At 40.6% G+C, this 23135-nt stretch overlaps 1 protein-coding gene across 2 annotated transcripts in view; it reads left to right on the plus strand.

Annotated features, from left to right (window-relative positions):
• LOC149006151 (AP-1 complex subunit sigma-1-like) overlaps window positions 1-23135 on the plus strand; it is a 61081-nt gene that overhangs the window by 32204 nt on the left and 5742 nt on the right. For both annotated transcript variants that reach the window (XM_089165011.1, XM_089165012.1), the window contains exons 3-5: window positions 13231-13322; window positions 13557-13665; window positions 14251-14286. In XM_089165011.1, the coding sequence (XP_089021137.1) occupies window positions 13231-13322; window positions 13557-13665; window positions 14251-14286 (237 nt within the window). The remainder of the gene's footprint in view (window positions 1-13230; window positions 13323-13556; window positions 13666-14250; window positions 14287-23135) is intronic.

The raw sequence follows: 23135 nt of genomic DNA on the forward strand, positions 1-23135 counted from the left end.
GCCTAGATAGATTCCCTGCACCTAAAATCTTAAGTCTATTTGATGTTACCACTATCTCTACTTGGTGAGACTTAGGTAGGGTCTTCTCTATGCATTTGAGTTTGGTCTCAGACATTTGCAGTGCTCACTGGCTGTCATGTCATGATTCTACCAAGCCGTGGTACCTGGTTCTTTGCAATGGAAGCTTCACAAATTATCTCATTGTTGCTCACCATTTCTGATACACCTTTAAGAGGAGAAGAATTTTTTTATTCTTCAATCCTTGCCATAAGTCTTGTGACCATTTGGCTGATGTCCCACTGAGTGTGCCAAAATGATGTTTGCATAAATTTTGACTAGGATGCCCTGATGTGCCAAGGTCTGCAACTGACCTAGGAGAAATCTAACGATTAGGCTATATGAGTTCTCTTTGCCTCGGTGTATCGAGGACTTAGATGCTTTTTAGGAGGAAGCAACAAAACTCGTGGGGTTCCTTCAATAGCAAACCTGTACCATCTACACTACTGTTATCCTACAATAAAAGATAAAAGATAAAAGATTAGTGTAATGTTGTCATTTTGATTTTTGAGTGTGCCTTACAAATCCATCACACCAAGTATTTATAGAGGAAAATGTAACTATCTTCCCATAACTAAAACTAACTTTTGGATAAATTGTCAATAGTTTGAAGAAAAGGAATTTGAATACAAGAAGAGTAACCCCCTTTTAACTTCAGCAATTGCTTTTTGTCCTTTCTAGATTTTGAACAACTTAGATGAAATTGGTTTGTTCTGGCTTACATTGGTCTAATTCCTTGTTCCATTTATTTAATTGACCCGGGTTATCTTTGAACCCGATTCACAATGGCTGGTCATTTTTTGGGAATCAACAGGTATTGATGGTTCCGAAAAGTACCCCAACCAGCTCAGACTGGGTTTAGAAACGAACTAAGTCAAAAAAATGATTAAATTTGTTTAGGTAGACCAAAATGTAGAAGGGACGAAGTAGTTGTAGAAGCTAGATGGAAATTCTCATTTGAATTCAGATTTCTATTCCTCCAAACTCTTTGGAGTTTATTCTGAAGTTAGTTTTACTCAGTTATGAAGAGGTAGTTACGTTTTTCCTCTACAAATACATGGTGTAATGCATTTGTACGATATTCAATCAACATGACAGCATTATACTTTTATTTATTTATTTATTTTTTATTAGTAGGAGTAGTTCTTCTTCTTTCTTAATCATAGTAGTAGGATGGTACAGGTTCGCCATTGAAGTAACCCCACAAGTTTAGTTGCCTTCTCCTAGAGGCATCAAAGGGCTGGATATGACGAGGTAGAGAGAATCCATATAGCCCAATTGTTAGATTCCTTTAGGTCAGTTGTAGACCTTGGCACGCCAGCACCTCCTACCCAAAATTTGTGTAAACATCTTCTTGGCACACCTGGTGGGACATCGGCCATAATGGTCACTCAGTGTATGGTAAGCATTGAAGAAGAACAACATAATTCTTCTCCTCTTAAAGACATAATAGACAGGGTGAGTAATGATGAGATGAATCGTTAAGCCCCCATAGCAAATGGCATTTCTATAGAAGAAATGTTCAAAACATATTGCCAAGGTTTAGCAGAATCATGAGGTAATAGCCAATGGGCACTACAAATGTTTGAGACTAGACTCCAATGATAGAGGAGTCCCTAACTCAATCCTGTCAAGCAAAGACAATGGTAGGCATCAAACAACCGGGAGGCTTCAGGCATAGGAAGTTTACCTAGGCCGAAGTATCCATTTGCGTTTGATTACCCAGTGTGGCAATCTTCAAGGCTACCACAATAAGTATCATACACATCTTATCCACCAGGTGTGGCAATAAGGGAAAATGCCATCCCTCTATGGGTAACTCAGTTTCCTAATTTGCAGAGTGTAGGAGGCCGTTATAACAATATCCTCCATTTTAATCCCTTTCAAAACTGATGGCAAACCCCACCAAAAGTTCTTGATAGAGGCCCATTGCCACCCAATGGGGATCCTTTTGTATAAGGAGGATTCCTAGTGGAGGGGTAAGGAGACTGACTAGACTTACAGCTTCAACAGAGGAAGTTTGCTGGACCTACTGACCAAAAGGGTGTAATTAGGTTAATAAGGGACCAGATAAGCCCTACATATTGACCAATGATGAGGCTGCTGGTCTACTAAGATACCATACCTAGAATATTATGATCTGATTTACCTAGGACGAAACTTTAATGTCCTTGAGTTTACCAAATTTTCTGGGGAAGGACAATATGTCTACAGTAGAATATGTTGCATGCTTTTTGGTGCAATGTGGCCTCACTGGTGGTGATGACATAATGAAGTTACAGTTGTTTCCTCTCCTCAACTGGAGCAGCCTTTACATGGTATTGTAAGCATCCGACCAACTCTGTTTTTAATTGGCAGGATATGGAGGACAAGTTCCATTCACAGTTCTATCTGGCTGAACCAATGGTTCACATAAGTAACTTACCACACCTCCACAAGTGCCTGATGATCCCGTAGAGAGGTTCATCTCCTGCTTCAAAGCTTTGAGGTGTAGATGCACCTTGGCGTTGCCTGAAAGTGAGTTCGTGGCAATCACTTTGGATGGGTTTTGACTCTGGACCTTGGTAAATTGTTTGCATGCCAACTATTTACTGACTTGGGGTAGTTATTGCCCTAGGCCAAGAGTTATAAGTACCTAATAAGGGAGGAGCAGAGAAAGGCTTCTTCCACGGGTACTTATTATCGTAGTCAGAGACCGAATGGCTTGTTAGGTACCCAGACTCAAAATCCTTTGTATTATGTTGATTGTTATGATTCTGAAGTTAGTCTAGCAAGCATTGTGAATGAAGCACCCTTCACTTGCAAATACTTATCCCCTTGCCATAAAAGGGAAGGACGCTGATGCAAACAAGTCCCATACTAGAAGTTTTCTCTCGATACATCGAAAACAGAGTCGGTCTTTGATCACCTGTTAAAAGAAGGACAAATCAAGTTGAGCGAGGGGAAAGGAGTTAAAGTTGACAAATCAAGGATGGCAAGTTAAAGTTCCCTGACAAAGGGAAAGGAGTTATGCTGGTGGATGAAGATCCATTCCTGCAGTTAATATGGTGGCTGCCTGTTTTAAGTGAAGCATGAGACCCCAGACTCAGATGAGGGTGATGGTGTCCAACCTAGCAGGACGAACAAAGAAGAAGTAGCATGAGTATAGAGACCTGAAGGGAACCCGAAGAGAAGACTTTTGGGATTCTAGTCTTATAATAGATGGTTGGGAGTCGGGCAAAACTTGTGAAATTTGTAGAAGGAGGTTCTCCGCAAACTGAAGATCCCATTGGGGATTTTGTTCAAGTTGTGAGCATTTGTTAAACAAGGAACTTCCTCTACTGTTGTCTAAGGTTTATGAGCAACAAAGACTGAAAGACAAATAGGGTTTGACAAACCGCGTTAGGGGCAATAAAGAATAGAAGTCCCTATCCCAAAAAGCGGATGAATCTAAGACAAAAGTGGCACTCATTGAAGAGAATCCTATTTCTCGTAAGCTTGTAAGTGAAGAATGGAGTTTCATGCTCATAGGGAGAAGCCCCCAACATTTGATGTTGAACAAATTGAGACTTAAGAAGGAGACTGAAGGAGATGCATGGTTAGGCCTAAGGAAGGGCATGATGAAGATTGGCACCATCTGTGTCATAACAAGTTCCCCTATGACAGTGAGAAGACGTCCAAACCCAAGAAGCATAGGTTGTGCAATAAGAAGAGGATGGCTTATCTTTAGGCTGAAAGATGGGCATAATTGTCTCAGTCCATAGAGGATAGTGATAGGCGCATGCCGTTGACCTATGTAGAGGTAGCAAGAACTCCTCCAGAATAACTATTCAGGATCTCCATAAGACAGGAGGACAGATGTTGGTTCTTAGAAAGGAACTTAAGGTTTCTCAGTCTAAGTTTAGTAGTGGTCAGCCTAAGCAAGGTCCCAAGACTAGGACAGACCATCATGGAAGCTATGATGGTTCAAAGAAACAATAGTTACAGCCTAATTTTAGCAACAAAACGCAATACAATGCACGAGCATTTATATGAGGCATTTAGGGATAGGGAATCTAGAGTTTAACATATGGTCCTAAATTTTGATAAGAAGGAGGGTTTAGTGTCATCAGAAGGTTCCAAGGTGTTGGGTTGTCCAACATTGAGTATGGTAGCGGTTTTTATGAATTCTAGTAGGAAGTGCTTGGGCCAAAGGAAGCCCTTGTAGTTAATATGGTGTATGTTTACCCCCTGGGGGGCCTTCCAGTCTCAATTTTATTGAAAATAGAGATAAGTGATGAGGATGAAGAGTTTTAAGAACCTATTATTTTGGGACATTCACCTCCAAAGGAACAATTGAAGGGTAAGGAAGTGTTGTCTATTGCCATAGTTAATTAAGTGGCTTTAGCCTTCCTTGTTCCTTCTAAGGAGATGACCAGGCACCTACGACCTTTATACATAAAGGCTGATTTAATGGGAAGCCTGTTGCAAGAGTCTTGTTTGACAATGGTACAATAGTTAACATCGTACTAGCTTGTATGTTGCCAAAGTTAGGCAAAAACACTGGAGATTTGGTGCTTATAATGTGGAGGTTACAAACTTCTTGAGAAGTTCGTCCACCCCAAGGAGAGCTCTTCCTATTGACGTAAGCGTTGAAGGCCGAATGAATATGACAATGTTCCTTGTAATGAATGCCAACAACACATACTACGCTTTATTGGGGAGAGGTTAGATCCATGCTAACAAGTGTGTCCCAACCCCCTTCGCCAAATATTGATTATTGGAAGGATGATGGAGCAATTGAAGAAGTTAAGGCAGTTCATGTCCTTTCTTGGTCATGCAAGACGTATAGATGATTGTCTGTATGATAGAGATGTGGGGCCAATTTGGTTTGGAGACCTAGACTTTCTTGGACGGCCTACAACTATGACAACTGAAGCAACTGTACTGGCTGAAAACCTAGCCATACTTCAACTAAACCTATTAATATGGATGTGTCCAACGAAGAGTCACAAGAGTCTGCATTATAATTATAGACCAAACAAAGGATGTAGTGGAGGAAATTCAGGCTGAAATCCAGATGAAGGATATAAATGAGGTTTAAGACCCTTTGGTCAAGGTAAACCTAGGAATTCAAGAATAGCAGAGCCCTGTGCACATCAATAGTCTCTTGAATGGTGTATTTAGATCTAAGCTTGTATCTGTTCTTGAACGAAATAAAGATTGCTTTGCTTAGGACTATTCTGAGATAACTGGCCTAAGTAGGGCCATAATGGAACACCGCTTGCCCATTCAGGAGGGGTTTTGACCCTACAAGCAATTGCCATGGCACATGTCCACTAATATAGTTTTGAAGGTCAAGGATGACATTAAGTGTTTGTTGAATGCTCGTTTTATTCGGACTTCACGATATTCAGAGTGGCTATCTAACGTCATCCTAGTACTGAAGAAGCATCGAATTCTAAGGGTGTTATTGACTTTAGGGGTTTAAATTAGGCAACCCCTAAGGATGAATACCTAATGCCCATAGCAGATATGTTGGTCGATGCAACAACAAAGCATCATATGTCATCTTTCATGGATGGGCATCCAGGCTATAACCAAATCTTTATAGCTGTGGATGATGTGCCTAGATAGATCTTTGTTGCCTAGGAGCGATAGGGACTTACAAATGGGTTGTAATGCCCTTTGGTCTTAAGAATGCAGGGGCGACATATCAAAGGGCCATGAACTTGATCTTCCATAATATGATTAGGACTTCCTTAGTGTGTACATTGATTGATGTGGTTATCAAGTCCGAGTCAGATGACTAGCATCTAGCTCATTTGGAGCAAGCATTTGCAAGAAATAGGGTACATGGGCTAAAAGTGAACCCCCTGAAATGTGCTTTTGGAGTATTAGTGGGGAATTTTCATGGGTACCTAGTGTACCAAAAGGGAATTGAGGTGGATTGGAACAAGGCCAAAGCCATCCAGCAAGCTAAGGCCCCTTAGAACAAGAAAGAAGTTGAAGAGATTTTTGGGTCAGGTGAACTTCTTGCGGCAATTCATTTTCATTTTGGCTGGACAAATTGGGGTTTTCTCTCCTTTGCTGAAGATAAAAGAGGGAGATGATTCCAGTTGACTAAGGAGCATCAATTGGCTTTTGATGCAACTAAGATATACCTGACCCACCCACCAGTTATGATGCTGCGGAGAAAAGGAATACCACTGAAGTTGTACATTTTGGCCATAATGGATTCCACCAGCAACTTTTTGGCTCAAAACAATAAGTCAGGCTTGGAACAAGCCTTGTATTATCTGAGTTGGACGCTAACAGATACAGAGAGGAGATATCTTCCTATCAAAAAGATGTGTCTTGCTCTATATCATTATTCTTTAAAACTACAAAACTATATGCTGCCAACCACCACTCAAGTTATATGTCAAACAAATGTAATTAGACACAGGTTGACTAAGCCTATTATCAAAGGCTAAATTGGCATGGAACTTGGCCTTAATTGAGTTTTATTTAGCATATGTGCCTCAGAGGGCAGTAAAGGGGTAAGCATTGGCTGATTTTCTAGCTGATCACCCTTTGCTTGTTGTAGAAGGGAGTGAGGATGTGATGCTCAAATCCTTGGTCCCATGGAGGCTTATTTTCTATAGGTCGAAGACCAATCGGTTAGCAGGAGTGAGAATTGTTATGGTTTCACCTCAAGGGTTCTGCACCCAGTTGTCTTTTAAGCTGTGCTTCCCATGTTCCAATAACCAGGTTGAGTACAAAGCCTTGATCACTAGAATGAAGCTTTCATTTAGATTTGGCCCTAAGGTAGTGAGAATTGAGGGAGACTCATAGTTAGATATCCGACAGTTGGCAGGGGAATACAAATGCGAGTGTCTCTTTAATTAAGGTCCATGAACTGGCAAAGGATATCCTGGCTGAATTTGCAGACATTTGGGGTCGAATATATCCCCAGAATTGCCAGACAAAGCTCAAGGGAATGGTCAAGTCGAGGCCAGTAACAAAGTAATTAGGAATATCTTGGCCAAAGTAATAGATGATAACCCTAGAGATGGGGGGGATTTATTATCCTAAGTGTTATGGGCATACCAAACCTATAAACAATCTCACCACACTGTACTTCTTAGTGTTTGGACATGATGTAGTTCTACTTATGGAGTTGACTGTGAGGTCTTTAAGGGTTGCACAACAGCATAGCTAGACTTTTGGTGAGTATTCATGTGCTATGGTGACCGAATTGGATAACTTTGGATGAATTTAGGTTGTGTGCCTTCAATAACATGCAAGCCAAAAGCACAAAGTTGCCCAGGTTTATAATTAAATGGTGAGGCCTGAATGTTTGAGGAAGGGGACTTGGTCCTCAAGTTAGTACTCTCTGTAGGGATTAAAGATCCAAAGCTAGCAAATGAACACCCAATTTGGAGGGTCCTTTTATGATTTCCCAAGTCAGAAAAGGGGGTACTTATAGGCTTCAAAATTTAGATGGTCGGTTCACTTAAGGCTGATTAGTGGAAAGCTTCTTAAGGCCTTTGTTCCTAGCGTATGGGATGTCTAGTCTAGTAGTTATCAAACTAATAAAGAAGCAAACACTCAGTAGAGGTTGTCTCAGTTTACAAAAGATGCGCCTTTGTTGACCTCCAACCAAGTGACCTGCAACAATGACTACTTGGGCTCTAGAAAGTTGGTGAAAGGACGCAGGTGGGTAATGCATTAACGATCCTTGTGTTGAGTGCTGCTAGCCTGCTAGTTGGTCAGAGGCATCAATAGGCGATCTAGGGGTATTTTGGAGTCTAATTCTTCGCAGATCTTCTTTAAACCTTGAGCCTCCTCTTGGATGGCCTGGGCTTTTGACCTTTAGTTTGTTCTGGCGAGTTCCAATTCACAATCTGGGCTTTGAGAGTCATGATCTTCTTTAATGCTAGTGTGTCTTGTATGGCCATGTTCTAAAGCTTGTTTTTTGCTTCAAGCTACCTAGTTGTTACATCCTAGAGTATGTACTTATCCTCTTTGGTCTGGGCAAGAAGCCTTCTTGGTCCTTCAAAGGAGGGTGGTTAGGGCTCCTTGCTTAAAAAACAGACGTGAGCGTAAGTCCCTTGGGGTCTGTGATGAAGCAAATAAGAGTTTTGTAGCTTCTATAGCATTTGGAGTCTCAGGACTTTGGAGTCCTTCTTGAATAGAGACTATGCATGCATTAAGGATGATGTTTAAGGCATCCTGCTAGTCCTTACTCATTATGGTTACCCCCAAAAGAATTTTCAAGTTAGAAAGCCAGCTGGGAGGATCTTAAAAGTTTGGCCTTTCTTTATTTCCTTTCACTATGTTCCTAATATGGTGTTGTGCAGAGAAGCCTTTGTTCTCACTCACAGCCTTCACGTTTGGTTTTTGGTCATGTTTAGAGCATCATGTCCGTCCTTTTTTCTGAGGCCAATCCTCCTAAGAATGAAACATCGGTAGTGTTTTTTTCTTGGATAAATGCGATGAAGGAATTCCCTGCTCATAGAGTCTCGACACATTAAATAGAACGCCCATACATCATAGTGTCCCTAGGGGTGAGTTATGGCTTGACTCAACCAAGTGGGAATTTGGTCATGCCTATAAAGAGTAAAAGCCTCGTCCAGTATGGCAAAATGCAAGACACAATGCATGGTCCTATAGATAGAATTGGGGGATAGTAGTGGCTCGTAATCCTTGGTATGTAGGAAACCAAAGACCACACAAGGGATGGAGGATCATATAGGATAGAATTATAGGAAATGAGCCTAGAGCCAGAGTTGCAGGAGCTAGAAAGGGTAACCAAATGGGTGAAAACCATATTTGACCACTTTATTGCATCCTCTGTATAGAGCTAAGAGGAAGAAGGAAGCCATATCAAATTGCCACCGTCAACTAGGCTGTTGGCAAGTCTTAGACAAGCCTTGGTGACCTTGTTGGCCCTTAGTGACCCACAAATCCAAACCAATAAGAAGGCAATAAACTCATATCGAGAAACTTGGCCAAAACTCTTCCTGTACTAGTTAAAATAAAAGGTATAGCTCGATTGCTTGGAGAAATTGAGATTGCAGTCATCGTCAGAGCAGAAGGAAGCTCTGTTGATCTCCTCCCCATTTAGACGAAGGCTTAGCAAGGGCGCCTACGTGCATAAGGGTGGGTAGTAAGCATCCGAATCTAAAGTGGAAGGTATTGGTAGAGCCGGACCAAAAGCTCAAGGGAGACAGAGGAGGATAACATAAGTGCCTGGTGAATGCCTAGTTTGATATATGAGGTCCTTAGGTACTATTGCAAATCCGACTAATCCATCGGTTTGAAGCAATAAGCATTGTGGCTTAAAAGGATTGGAAGGCTTCTTGATCCCATAATGCTTTGGGAGATATTTAGTGGCCAAGGCACTTTCATCTTCATGGAGAGGAGAGGTGGATATATTTTGAAGGTTGGAGGTAGCGAGTGCCTAAGACTGCTAAGGAGTCAGCAAGAGTTAGTGTATTAGTGGTAAGATGACATGCGTGTAGTGGTGGTAACATGACATGCATGTAAAGGTTCCCTAGTTTTCACAAGGCGAGCCTTTAGGATCAAAGGTTGGGTATTTTCGGCCACCAAATCTGCAAATACCAACCAATGTTTCTATGGGACATGAAGGAATGGAAAAGGATGCATACTGAAAACGACACTGGCTGGCGAGAGCTAGTTGTGATCAGAGTGGTTGCTTTGTAGTTTCGGTTGGTCAATAGTGATTATAGCAGGATTTGTTTGGGGATAATCGCATGACCATTTGTTTTCAAGTCACTTAGTGTTATCAATCAAGCAATGTTGGTTCCTAGATATACCCAACCAGTGCAGATCGGGTTTCAAAATGAATCGGGTCAAATAAATGATTAAATAAATGGAGTGAAGGTTTAGATCAATGCTGAGCCCAAGACTAAATCAGTTTCATCTAGCAGGCTGAAACCTAGAAGGGGCAAAGCAGTTGCAGAAGTTAAAAGGCAGATGCTCTTCTGATTCAAATTTTCTATTCCTTCAAACTCTTGGGAGTTTATTCTAAAGTTAGTTTTAGTCAGTTATGAGGAGGTAGTTATGCTTTTCCTTTATAAATTCCTGGTGTGCATCTGTACGACTGTCAATCAACATGACAATGTTACACTTTTATCTTATATCTTTTTAATTGGTAGGAGTAGATCTTCTTCGTCAGTCATGGTAGTAGGCTGGTATAGGTTCGCCATTGAAGGAACCCCATGAGTTTAGTTGTTAACATCCTGACCCAAGGGCTATCCAGATTAGCTCAATGGTATAGGACTCCTGCACAGGCCCCCTCTTTGATCTGCCAATGCAGTTCCATAAGTAGCATTTTCCACACCATCCACACAAAGTTTACAAGTAACAAATAATAAAGTTGGTAAAGAAAAGATACATTAGTTCTTTTATCCTTATGGTACTTATTTTATTACAATTGTCTGTCTCCGTTACTGAGATCAAAATCAATAAACTCAACTCCCTATCTACTCCCCGTTTCCTAGCTGACATTGTTCAAAATTTGTGGCTCCGCCTAAAAGAAGATATCCTCAAGGGGTGAGTTTCACCGAACTCGTGAGGAGGAAACTAGCACAATCATATGCATGAAATGCTGTCCTACATGCCATCCAATCATCATATATATAATGTAGGTCTCTAAACTAAGTAACACACTTTAATGAATAACCAATCCTTAGGGATGGTCTCACCAATTGAAAGTACCTAACAAGGGCTAAAGGGTATGGCCACACTCTGTGCCACGACTAAGGTCAAAGGATAGTAGGTCCACACCAGGCTTGCAATCCCTTGTCATCCTCACCATTCACTCATCATGACTATTGGCACTGACTGGCACAAGTCGGGGACTTACCTAGCCATATGCATGGTCTCTACTTTGGGTGCACTTTGTGGATTGGGATAGGCCCTCAAGCAACCAGCTGTCTTGGCGTGGCTCCCCTCACAATCCTAGGAGTACATCCTCAAGCCCTACCATGTTGGATGTACACCCCAACAACCCTATTCCGCCACCTCAAGCCTTGCTATCTCAGTGGTGACATGAATGATACACTAGGGTACCCAGTGTCCCCTTATGGCTCCCATTCCATTTTCTAGGTGCCGATTGGTATTTGGTACCACTACTCCATACCACGGGTGGCCAAACTCAATGCCCCTATTGTTAGGGTGGTTGCATGCCAAGATAAGTCCTAACCCAGTGCAACTATATGATCATGTAGATGTATGCATGAGCATGTAAGATGCATGTGTGCTTGAAGGCAATGGCTGTGGCCACCACCCCTTGTCATATTATAAAGATGCATTTCCCATTCACTTGTGATTCATGTACATTCATGATAAGCTTAAAGATAAGTAACATTTGCATATAAATATGGTGTGTGTTAGGTGTGGGATCCACATGTTAAGTTATTGATGCATGCTATATGTCATACATGTTTACAAATTCATATCACAACATACTTATCAATCATAGCATGTTCAATTCTAGAAATGACATCCTAAGGCTAGCTTCCAATTCCTCCTCACCTTGTCGTTAGGTCCATTTCGATCCAACTAGTGTTTCAATCATGGAAAGCTATGCCTCAATGCCAACCAATTACCTTGATTAACATATACATGTTAGTAACATAGGAGGTGTGAAACCCTTCAAAAATTCCCGAAACCAAAACTTAACTGGCCCACTGTAAGACACCCGGTCAGTACAAGAGGTGCCAGTGAGTCATTACAGCATCGACTGGCTGTATCGATTGGCATGCTTATGGGAAGAAGACCACCCCGAAATTTTGGGCTTCTTCTTCCTCATTTCTAGTGGGCTCCCAATGAGTGTTCCTCACTCAAAGACCCATTTTCTACCCTAATTAGTTAGTCAATTAATCCCGTATTCTATACCTTAGATTGGGTTCCATTTTACCCAAAGATTGGATTTCAAATCCCAATTCCCCTTCATCCCAACTAAACTATTATACCAATTATTGTAGTAGTCTAAACTAAGGCCTTAAAACATAAAGAAACCATTTATGAAGAAAACCCCTTTGTTTTCCCCACGATTCCACACAAATAGCTTCACCCATGAATCCATTCAATCGCCAAATTCAAAGAAATCAACGTGAAAAGGTTGGACAGTGAGATATACCTTATCCCTATGCTTCCTTACCATTTCCTCACGTTGAATCCCCAAGTTTAGCACCCAAGCCACCTCTCCTAGCTTCTTCTCCCTCTCTTCCTCTCTCTCAAGCCTCTTACTGTTTTCACGAAATAAAACCTCTAATCCTCGTGATATATTTCTTTAGGGTTTTAGGAGCCATTTACCATTCTACCCCGCATTAATTAATATCGACCGGACATAGGTGGCGGTTGTTAGTATAGACCAAAACTATCGACTGGTAACCTGGTAATTGCCCACTGGGAAAGACAGGCTGAAATCAAGGTTCTTATGATAGGTCTGAGTATGTACGAGAGGTCAATACCACCATACAAAGGTGAGATTTACCTGACAATGCCTCTCACATCTGTAGTTCCTGAAATTGAACTATCCATCTCCCCATTCCATTGTGGTGTATGTTTCTTCTCCGGTCTTCTTCCCGCTTGCCTGCATGATCTGGCTCATCCTACTCTATGTCTGCAGGTTGAACTGTGGGACCCATGCCCAAGGCTCACAGCATAGCTGTGCTAGCTCTCTTACGCTCCGATCTTATAATCATAACCAGATTGGTGTTCCGTGAGGGATGTCAAGTTGCCTTCTCCCAATAGGCATAAAAGTCCTCGATATGGGGCGGCAGAGAGAATCTATATAGCTTGATTGTCATATTCCCTTGGGTCGGTTGCAGACCCTGGCTCACCAGCGCATCCTAGCCAAAATTTGTGTGAACAGGTATCAACCCAAGCTATTAAGGAAAATTTACCACTTGGGTGAATTTTAGGGATATGGTTGAAGGTTCTACAAATGGAGAACCAAGATATGCTGTTGAAGGGAATGTAGATAATACTGTAAGGAAATGATCCTTCAAGTTTGGTGAGGCTTCAATTGGTAACATGGCTTAAATCTAAATTCTTGATTTAGTGCTGATTTAGTGTTTCAGGGAATGCAAAGGTTCAAGAGAAATATGGTTTGTCTAACAGGTTTCTAAACATTTCTGAGCATATAAAACTGGTGCATTTATGATGTTATTGAATCTGGTTCACCATTATGCAAAGGTAATCCGAGAGCTTAGTGGAGAGATTCTCACACGTGGCCCCAAGCTTTGTAACTTTGTTGAGTGGAGAGGATTCAAAGTTGTGTATAAAAGGTAAAATCAACCTCAAGATGTCATCTTTATTTTCGCTGCTTGTGATTGTTATCTATCTCAATGTCTCTTTATCATACATTAGTGGAGGTCTATCTTAGCAGTATTCAGAGGTGGGTACCCTCCTAAATTTGTGGTACAGGGGCATTTGTTCAATTCAATTCCTCTTGGAGAGACTTTCTTTTGTGGATTCCTTAGGCAATGATGGCTGATATAGTTGTTTACAATTATGTGCAGATATGCAAGCCTCTATTTCTGTATGTGTATTGATGAGGACGACAATGAATTGGAGGTTCTTCAAATAATTCACCACTTTGTGGAAATACTGGATCGCTATTTTGGCAATGTAAGTGAATTTAATAGGAACCTTCATTTAAAGATGTTTGCTGTAATAATAATGGAACAAATCACATATGCACCTCCTAGGTTTGCAAACTATTAAGCTTACACCACTGAAATTTATTAAATTACAGATGTCTCCTATGCCTAACATCCTTATTCTAACAAAAATAGACATTTTCCCTTGCTGAATCTTCTTATAAGTGAGAAAAGAAATTTGAAAAAAAATAAATTTAAAAGCAGTTGTGGTTGCTCTTCACTCTCCTCTCTTATTTCCCTTTTTTTTTTTTTGGACTCTTCCATTTTTCCTTCAATGTCAACACGGGATTGAGGGAAAGGGCGGGCAGTTTTGAAAATACAATAGATGCGGAGCAATTAATTAACCCCGTCACCCTGAAAGTAGGGATATGTTTAATATATAATTTGAATCATAGGAGATGTAAATATAATAGAATAAATTCCAAGGGTGTTAATATAATAGTTTGCTAATGCAGAAGATATATATAAAATTTTCTGTGAATCTCTATTACTTGATGTTTTAATTAGATTATTACTAATTTATATATATATTTTTGTTATGCAACCTTGTTAGGTCTGCGAGTTGGACTTGATCTTTAATTTTCACAAGGTATGTTCCATTATACACTTACCAATGTTTATAAGGATAACCTATAATACGGGGTACTTCTTGACCAAAATCCACAAAAGAGACACAATTTCAATTAGGCTTTGGGTCTTCTAGCAAGTAGTAGAACAAGTCTTTGGTACTTAGCAGATCTCAGTACCAAATGTGACTTGAAGAAGTAGCAGGGTTTCAGAAAAGTTATTTTCAGATTCAGCTGTTGCAGGCAGAGGTAGAAGCAGCCCTTGAAGATTGACTTCTTCATATTGTATTTTGTCTGATTCAGAAGTACAACAGTGAGCAAAACCTGCTTCTATATTTGAAATTCGAAACAATTCTTATCCTTATCCTTTTCCTGTCTTGAGTTTTCTTGATGTAGAAATCTTGATGAATTCAAATTCAAATTCAAAATATGCCTTTGAGGGGGGGAAAAAATCTCATGCATGACCTCTTTTCCTTTCGAAGATCTGGTTTCTTTAGGAAAATGAACTAATTGCTGCTGTCGAATATTTGAACCTCCTACAAATCCTCCTTGCTGACTAAAAAGGAACTGACCATGAGGGTTTAAAGTATTGAATGATGAATGCCCCTGTGAGTGATAAGGCTGATTTGCATTGATGTTACAGGGCATAGAGTGGGGTTTCTTGAAATAAATGACACTCGGATTGGGAGTGGAGAGGTCTAAGTTGGTGGCCATAACAGAGGAGTGATGTGGCTGAGCTGCATGTTCCATTTTGTTAAAACAAGGAACCACTTGGTCTTCCTGTTCCTCTCACAAGAAGCTTCTAGTCACTTCCATGGGATGAGCAGGTTGGTTAGCTTGAATGCGAGGCAGCTCAATACCATAAACTTTGGTTATGACAAAGCTTTTCAGCATTTCAAGCTGTCTCGACCTGATGTATGACGCATTTGTTGGCGGATTGGGGGCAGATTGAGGATTAGATGGATCAGACATAACATTTCCAAGGAACAGATCCTTATAGATCATTTCAAGTTCGACAAGCAGACTGCCTCTAATCCTCAGAAGGCCAGATTTAGGTAAAAGAAGATCCAGATTAGCTGGTTCTACATTGGTAGTTGTAGGCCTCATAAGGCCAGTGATTGGCTTATGTGGACAGTCAATGTTCTTGTGGCCAATATGAATGCAAGTTGAACAGATGATGGTAGAAAGATGTTCATACCCAACAGAGACAATTGCAGATTTATGTGGACCAACTTCTACTTTGACATTAGTAACAATGTCCTGAGTAAGGGGAGGAACTATTCTCGCAGCAGGTGCACAGTTTGCAGTTATTGTTCCTGAAGGGACATTCCACTTCAATGACAGCACCAGCTTTGGAAAAGATTTCTTGAATGATGTCTTTCTGATAATACATCCATTGCAGGATACTTAACTGTGCCCATATAATACCAACTGGGAATAGAGCTAGGTGTGTAGGGATTGATTGATTCCACTGCTGCATGAAGGTAATGCAGTTTTTGTATATCCATGGTTGGGAAAAAAAGAACAATGTTCATATCTCTTGCACAAGAGAATTTGATTATGAACTGATCTGTAGCTCCCTCTGCCAAATGCAATTCTTCAAACTTCACAAATTTAGGTTGCCAAGCTTTCATGAACATTCCTTGTAGTCATAAGCCTTCACCATTATTCCATCACGAATCTAACCAATAATAGTGAACCTCAGATTCTTCTTCACTTCCTTGAGCCTTCTTGTAGAAGTACTTATTGTTCAATCGGTCGAACTGCTATGTCTAGTTTGACAAACTCAGAGGAAAATTATTCAATTAGTTGTGCCAAGATTGGGTCAAAAACCAGAAGAGAGGAAAAAGGAGGTTTTTTATTATTTTATTATTTTATTTTATTTTTTAATTTTTTATTTGGGGGGGGGGGGGCGGCTTAAAGGTCAATTGTATTAAAGAAAAGAAAAAAGAAAAAAGAAAAAATTACATTTGCAGAGCATTGATCCCTACCTTCTTCCTCTCACCCCTGATATTCTAAAAGAACATCTTCATAATAATAATAATAATAATAATAATAATAATAATAATAATAATAATAGAGAATTTCCCTATCAGAAGAGCCAATAGTATAACTTTGATTGTCCATTCCACTATTTTCTTTCTCCAACAAGAATTGATCATTCTTGCAATTTCTTCAAAAAGTTGTCTCCCATCGCCTAGTCTTTGAGATCTCCCTTCCTTTATAATGAGGCTAACTCCTTTTGCACCAAGAATTGATCAATTCTTGCAATTTCTTCAAACTTAATCTCCCTTTGTCTACTCTTTGAGATCTCCCTTCTTTTATCTAGGCTGGCAAACACTGAACGAGGTTATCTCCTTTTGCCTCAATGGTTAATCCCATAATTCTTACCAGAACGTCTTGGCCTCACTGCAACACCTAACCGAATTGTTGGATCAACCCTAATCATAAGACACTTTATCAATGGCCAACTCACCCTCCATGTGGGGCCCCTTAATTAAATTAGTGGTAGACTCCTAGTTCTTCCTAGAAGCCAAAATTTGAGAATCCCCTTCCTATGCAAATTGCTTTGTGTAGGCTCCTTCTGTTGGCAAAATGCCCACCACTTTATCATTTTCAAAATTTAAAACTTCGCAAACCACTTCATTATCCATCTCTTCCTCGTGGGCCCCCTCAATTTGATTAGTGGTAGATTCCAAGTTCTCATTAGAAACCAAATTTTGAGAATCCCCCTCCTGTGCAAATTGCTTTGTGTGGGCCTCCTGTATTGGCAACATGGCTACCACTCTATCCTTTTCAAAATTTTCTGAATTTTCAAAATTTAGAACTTTAGAATCCACTTCATCATCTGTCTCTTCCTCATGGGACCCAGATACAACTGACGACTTTCGAGCATTAAAGGACTGAGAAAAAAAATAGGGGTTTCCACCAAATTTTCAGTTGAATTTGTTAGAGTTCTATTTGAAGTGGACTCCTCCCTATCCACGCCAGCCAATGCATCTTGCTCCACTAGAGCTCCGTCAACGGTCTTCTTCCCCATCACCGGCAGCCCCTCCACCACCACAGAAGGTCAAGATTTTTTGAAGGTAAACTGGGCTGCCAAGTGACCGAGTCGCCTACAGGAAGAACACATTTTCTCCTAATCCTCATACACTACACTTAGAATAAAACTAAAGACCTTCCTTGATCCCAGTTCACTCTGTTCAACTTGAACCTCACTCACATAATGTCATCAATGAACATGGTGACAAACTTATCCAGCACATCTTGAAATACCCAGTTCATTAGATCCATAAAGGCTGCAGGCGCATTGGTAAGACTGAACGACATCACTCTAAATTAGAAATGCTCATATCTGGTCCTAAATGCAATCTTGCAAGTATTGCTGGTCTTCACTCTCAACTGGTGATACCAAACCTCAAATCAATCTTGGAAAACACTATTGCACCCTTTAGTTGATTGAACAAATCACCTATTCGAGGAAGAGGATAGTTTTTCTTGATGGTTAACTTGTTCAGCTCACTGTAGTCTATGCATTCCCACATGCTACCGTCTTTTTTATTCACAGACAAGACTAGGGCACCTCAAGGTGATACACTAGGCTGTATAAATCCCTTAATCAAGCAATTATTTCAACTTGGTTTGTAGTTCCTTCAGTTCTGTCAGTGTCATTCTATACGAAGCTTTTGACATGGGAGTTGCTCCTGGAATCAAGTCAATGGTGAACTCTAACTTCCTCTCAGGAGGTAAACCTTACAAGTCTTCCCGAAACACATTAACAAACTCTTTGACCTCCTTAATGTTGTCGATCGGCTTCTCATCACTTGATACATCTGCCTAGGAGGCAATTAGTCCAACATCACCAACTAAAGCTTTGGAACTCAAAGCCGCAAGCCCGCAGTTATAGTCTTCCCATTAAGCTTCCCTTGATTCCCTTGAATTCGAAAGAAGGGGCAACCTTAGGGTGGAATTGCACCTTTCTTTCAGAACACGGAATAACCGTTTGATGCTTGGTTAACCAATCGATACCAAGTATGACATTAAAGTCTTCCATGTCCAACCTCACCAAACGCACATTCAGTTCTCTACCGGTGATGGATACTGGTCAAGATTACAACACATCCGATTTGGTAAAGAGTAGCTTAACTATTGATTTGGTAGGAGTGCTAATAAGAAGACCCGATTCTAACCTCCTAGGTGATACCATGATGTGCCTCACAAATAAAGATGCTATGAGTGAATGAGATGCACTAGTACCTAATAACACAAATGCATAGTATTGGAACCGAACCTGTAACAATATTATGATTAGGATCTGGCTTATTCCCAATGACACTGTACACCATCCATGTGGTAGGAGCCTGTGCTAGCTTTGCTGTTGATGCTGTCTGTTGATTCGGCTTCTGAGGACAGAGGTGAGAAACATGGCCAATTTGTCCACAAGTATAACAAACAATATCTTTTTGAGTTGTTGTTGTCCTGGAACTAAAGGCCTCTGATTAACAAATGCAGGGTGAGGATTCACATATGTTGGTCCTATCGTCTGGGTATTGCTAGTTGGACATGTTGCTCCATTCCTTGCTCCATAGTCCACATCTCTAGGTTGCTAGTGGGAGTGGGGTAAGGAGTAGGTCTACTCAACCTCTTATTCCCTTGATCTGCATAGAATAGCCCGATTGGTTGCAGCTCACTTTGCTTGATAATTTTTGCATTCAACTTCCTCAATCTTCTTAAACGTGTGAACAACCTATGCATGGCTCTCCACTATTTGGCATCTAGGCATGCACAAATAGTGGCCAAAACCCTTTCAAGAACTTCTTCGCCTTCTCTAGATTTGCTTTCATCGACTCGAGTGAAGAAGAATAGTTCCTCAAACTTTTGTTGATATTCTAGCATAGTTATGGATCTCTAACATAGTGCGATTCAACTTCCTTCGTGTTCTTCTTCGATTTTGGAAAATAGTTCTTATAGAATGCTTCCTTGAAAATGTTCCAAGTCATGATTGGATGAAGAGTTGCCAAAACTGGCTTAGTGGCATTCCAACAATCATTGGCCTCACCTGCACCTTCACACTAAAATGGCTCTCTGCTAGGTGTACTGCTAGCTTATGTCGGTCGGATGGAGCGTCGACAGATGGAGATGAGTGAGTAGCTGGCGGAGTGTGTCAATGTTCTTCATCACCAGAGGCAACTACCACCACCACCGCAGAAGCAGGCTTAGTTATATGCCTCTACTTAGGCTTGTTGACTATAGCAACTTGTGAATCTTGTAGCTTTTACTTTAAGTTGCAGTTTAGCTGTTTGTGACTTTTGTAAAGCATATGTTTAGCACGCTCCAACTTATTTGTATGAACATAGTTAAATTTATGAAACCACAATTATGGTTGTTCTACTTTCTTTATTGTCTTTTATGCTTTTTATCTTTGCTATTCATTATTATTATATTTATTATACTTTGTTTATAGTGTATTATGCTAACTCAGGGTTCATTATGTTTCATTATTCTCTTCATTCTATTTGGACTGTTGTACCCAATATTCACTTCTAATATTGTGGGTCACTTTTGGATTTGTGACATGAGATTGCTTAAACATTGTGCATAGTAGTTAGATTGAGGTGACCTAACCTTAGTTCTAATACTGCCTCTTTCACACCCCATTTGACGGATGGATGTTATCCACAGTCACAAGATCAGGTTATGTGTCACATACATAAATACCAAACACAATATCATAATCAAGAGCGAGAAGTAAGTGCCAAGTATAATTTAATAAAGGTGGAAAGGAATAACCAAGTGTCAAATGAAATAAAAAGGAAGTAAGAGCGCCAACATGTCCAATTGTGTAAAAGAAATTACAACTGTTCCCAATAATAATTCAAGTAGTAATCAGCTATACTAAGTTCAGTCTTTATGTCCTAAAACCGAACGAGATAGGCCCTATGTCTACTGCATAACACCATAGGCACACTCTAAGCAGACACACATGCTATCATATGCCTTGTAGTCATCAACTGTAGCTGTCTTGTATGCTTCTGCTGAGGTATAGTACTCCTAGGTAAGTGTACCATCAAATCCTGGATACAAATCTAAAGAAAACATATTCCCAACGGGAGTGAGTTCCAAGGAACCATATGAGGCTAAACAAATCCACATATACGAGGTATTATAATGTAGAATGCAATGGTGACCTAAGTATGTAGCTAGGACGCTATCCATATACAATGGCAACTCACATTAAGTAGTACACTAGCCTCCTCTGGGAAGTCTCACACAAATCCCTCACGGCCTCCAAACGACTTCTGGGTGTTATGACTGAGGTATAGGGAATAGGTCCACATCATAACCATGTTATGGGGTATAAGGCCACACTTTCTCACCATTACCATTAGTGTGAGTGTTGGCAAGTGTATAAGGATATTCCTAGAGTAATGCAAAGTCTTCCAAGTATCATGCTACATGTGGTTTAGATGCCTTCTTTATGCCTAGTGCCCTTTTGGTCTAGTACCCTTATCCACCGAGGAATACTAATCCTCCTCACGGAATCCCAATCGACTGTTGGATGCCCACGAACCCTCTCTCAACATACGCAACCCTACCATAAATGATATGCTAGTAGAACAGGTCCTCCTCACGGGATGGTTACTACTATTGGACGCTCACCAACCCCCTATTACTGTCATAGGTCACTTGGCTTCAATACCCACGCCGAACCGGTAGTAGCATGCATGTGAGATTCTTAACCATGCATATGGACATCAATAAAATGCAAGTATAGCACTACATGCAATACCAGAGGCACCAAGGTTAATGGCCTAAACCACAACCCCTGATGTATGATGGGAAGCATATGATGCATATGAGTTCCCCAAGCCAAACATACATTCCATCTTATCATAATAATAAAGTAATTAAATAACAACAATATGTATTTAATCCCCATGATGCACCCTTCATGTTAAATGCTCTAAACAGTATAATCAAAGCATAACAGTAGATTGCGAGCCTATTGAATATAACATCGAAATAACATTAAGAGCATCCAAGCATAAGTGGATTGTTCCCCTCACTTAAGTAGTGTTCCAAACTCTTTAAAGATCCTAAAATCACCCAACCAAGATCGCTACCAAATCACAGTAAGCCCTGGAAACATGTTAATACATATAAGATTAGGATTTAGAGTCAACTATCCAATCCAGACACTCATAGCCAAGACAACAAAGGGGGCGGTCGATCAGACCCACCAGTAGGCTGTTGACCATTCTAAGTGACTACCTGGTGTGCTTGACAGTACCCAGATACCAATTTCACTCCTTCGATCCATGATCCTCAATAAGTTTTAAGTTGATATTAGGTATGGACTTTGTCTCTGAATCACCATTCTAAACTCCCAAACAACAAAAGCAAACAAACCCTAGAGATATGTAGATTTTTGCCATGAGAATCGCCTTACCTTGCTTTAACACGTGTCTTCTGACTTACCAAGTCTTACAGCTAATTATGAATAAAATATTAACAGAGTCAAGGTTCAGAGGCCTTAAATAGAGGTGTCAGATGAGTAATCCCAAAATTGCCTATTCAGTCCGACCAACAACCTAGGGGGCGGTAGGTTGGTCAATCGATTGCCCTGACCAACCACCCCTAGTAATTTTCAGTTGTTAGGTGGCGTATCAGTTTGGTTTGACCCAGATGCATGCACAAGCTTGGGGATGAATCTAAAGGCTTTTACCTGAACTTGAGTTCACCCAGCCTCATCACACATGAGCTGGAAATCCACTTACCCAAACCATTTGGGTTTGTGCCAGATCTCCTTTGGTTACCAACAAAATAGCAGGGCCACAATCTTCACCATCCAAATCCATGGGTTCATATGCTAACCAACAGTCTCTACTCGGATGGCCCACAACTTCTTCCTATTGGATCCTCGTGTTCTTGGGCCTATAAGTAAGGTTTTAGGTTAGGATCCTAGGGGTTATCATGTATGTGGCTAGTCATGTTGCTCGGTGATCTTGGTGTAATGGTACCTCACTCAATACCTTTTTGTGACACTCAAGCTACTTTGGATATTGCTACAAACCCAATCTTTTATGAGTGCACTAAGCACATAGAGAGCATTGTCATGTGGTCGCGATTAGGTTCAATGTGGTCTTAATCAACCCACCTCCATCATTAGTGCTACCCAAGTTATTGATATCTTCACCAAGGCACTTGGAAAGCATTTGTTTCTCAATCATATAGGCAAGTTGGCGGTTTTTATACTCACTCAACTTGAGGGGGAGTATTAGTTATGATAAAGATGATTTTTCATCCTTATGTCTAGTTGTCCTTAAATTGAAATCTTTCCATATAAATCCTTCCATTTTATTACTTTCCTAGTTTGGGATACCTGAAATGGGGTGAGGATAAGCTATGGTAATGGTATGATAAAAAATACAGTTAACAAGAGAGAGAGAGAGGGTGAGGATAAGCTATGGTAATGGTATGATAAAAAATACAGTTAACAAGAGAGAGAGAGAGAGAGAGAGAGAGAGAGAGAGAGAGAGAGAGAGAGAGAGAGAGAGAGAGAGAGAGAGAGAGAGAGAGAGAGGGTGAGAGTAATTGAGTATGGAGAGGGAACCCTGGGCATCCATGGCTTAACAATGATAATCTTTAAGATAGGGTGGTGGTCGATGAACCCGAGGCGGCTGTGAGATGGTAGTGGATGGGAGGTTGGATGAAGAAGAAGGTTCCTAACTAGTTGGGAGGGGATGTGGTTTAATAAAGGCGGGTCTAACGAGATGGGGAAACTAACAATATCTGGAGCTACGATAGATAAAAATGCAATGATGGGGATGGCAATTTAAAAAATGGAAAAAAAATCTTCAACAAGTGTGAC

Source organism: Hakea prostrata, chromosome 8 (genome assembly GCF_041222555.1).
Source record: "Hakea prostrata isolate BN-2017 chromosome 8, UWA_Hpros_2, whole genome shotgun sequence".
Lineage (NCBI taxonomy): Eukaryota > Viridiplantae > Streptophyta > Magnoliopsida > Proteales > Proteaceae > Hakea > Hakea prostrata.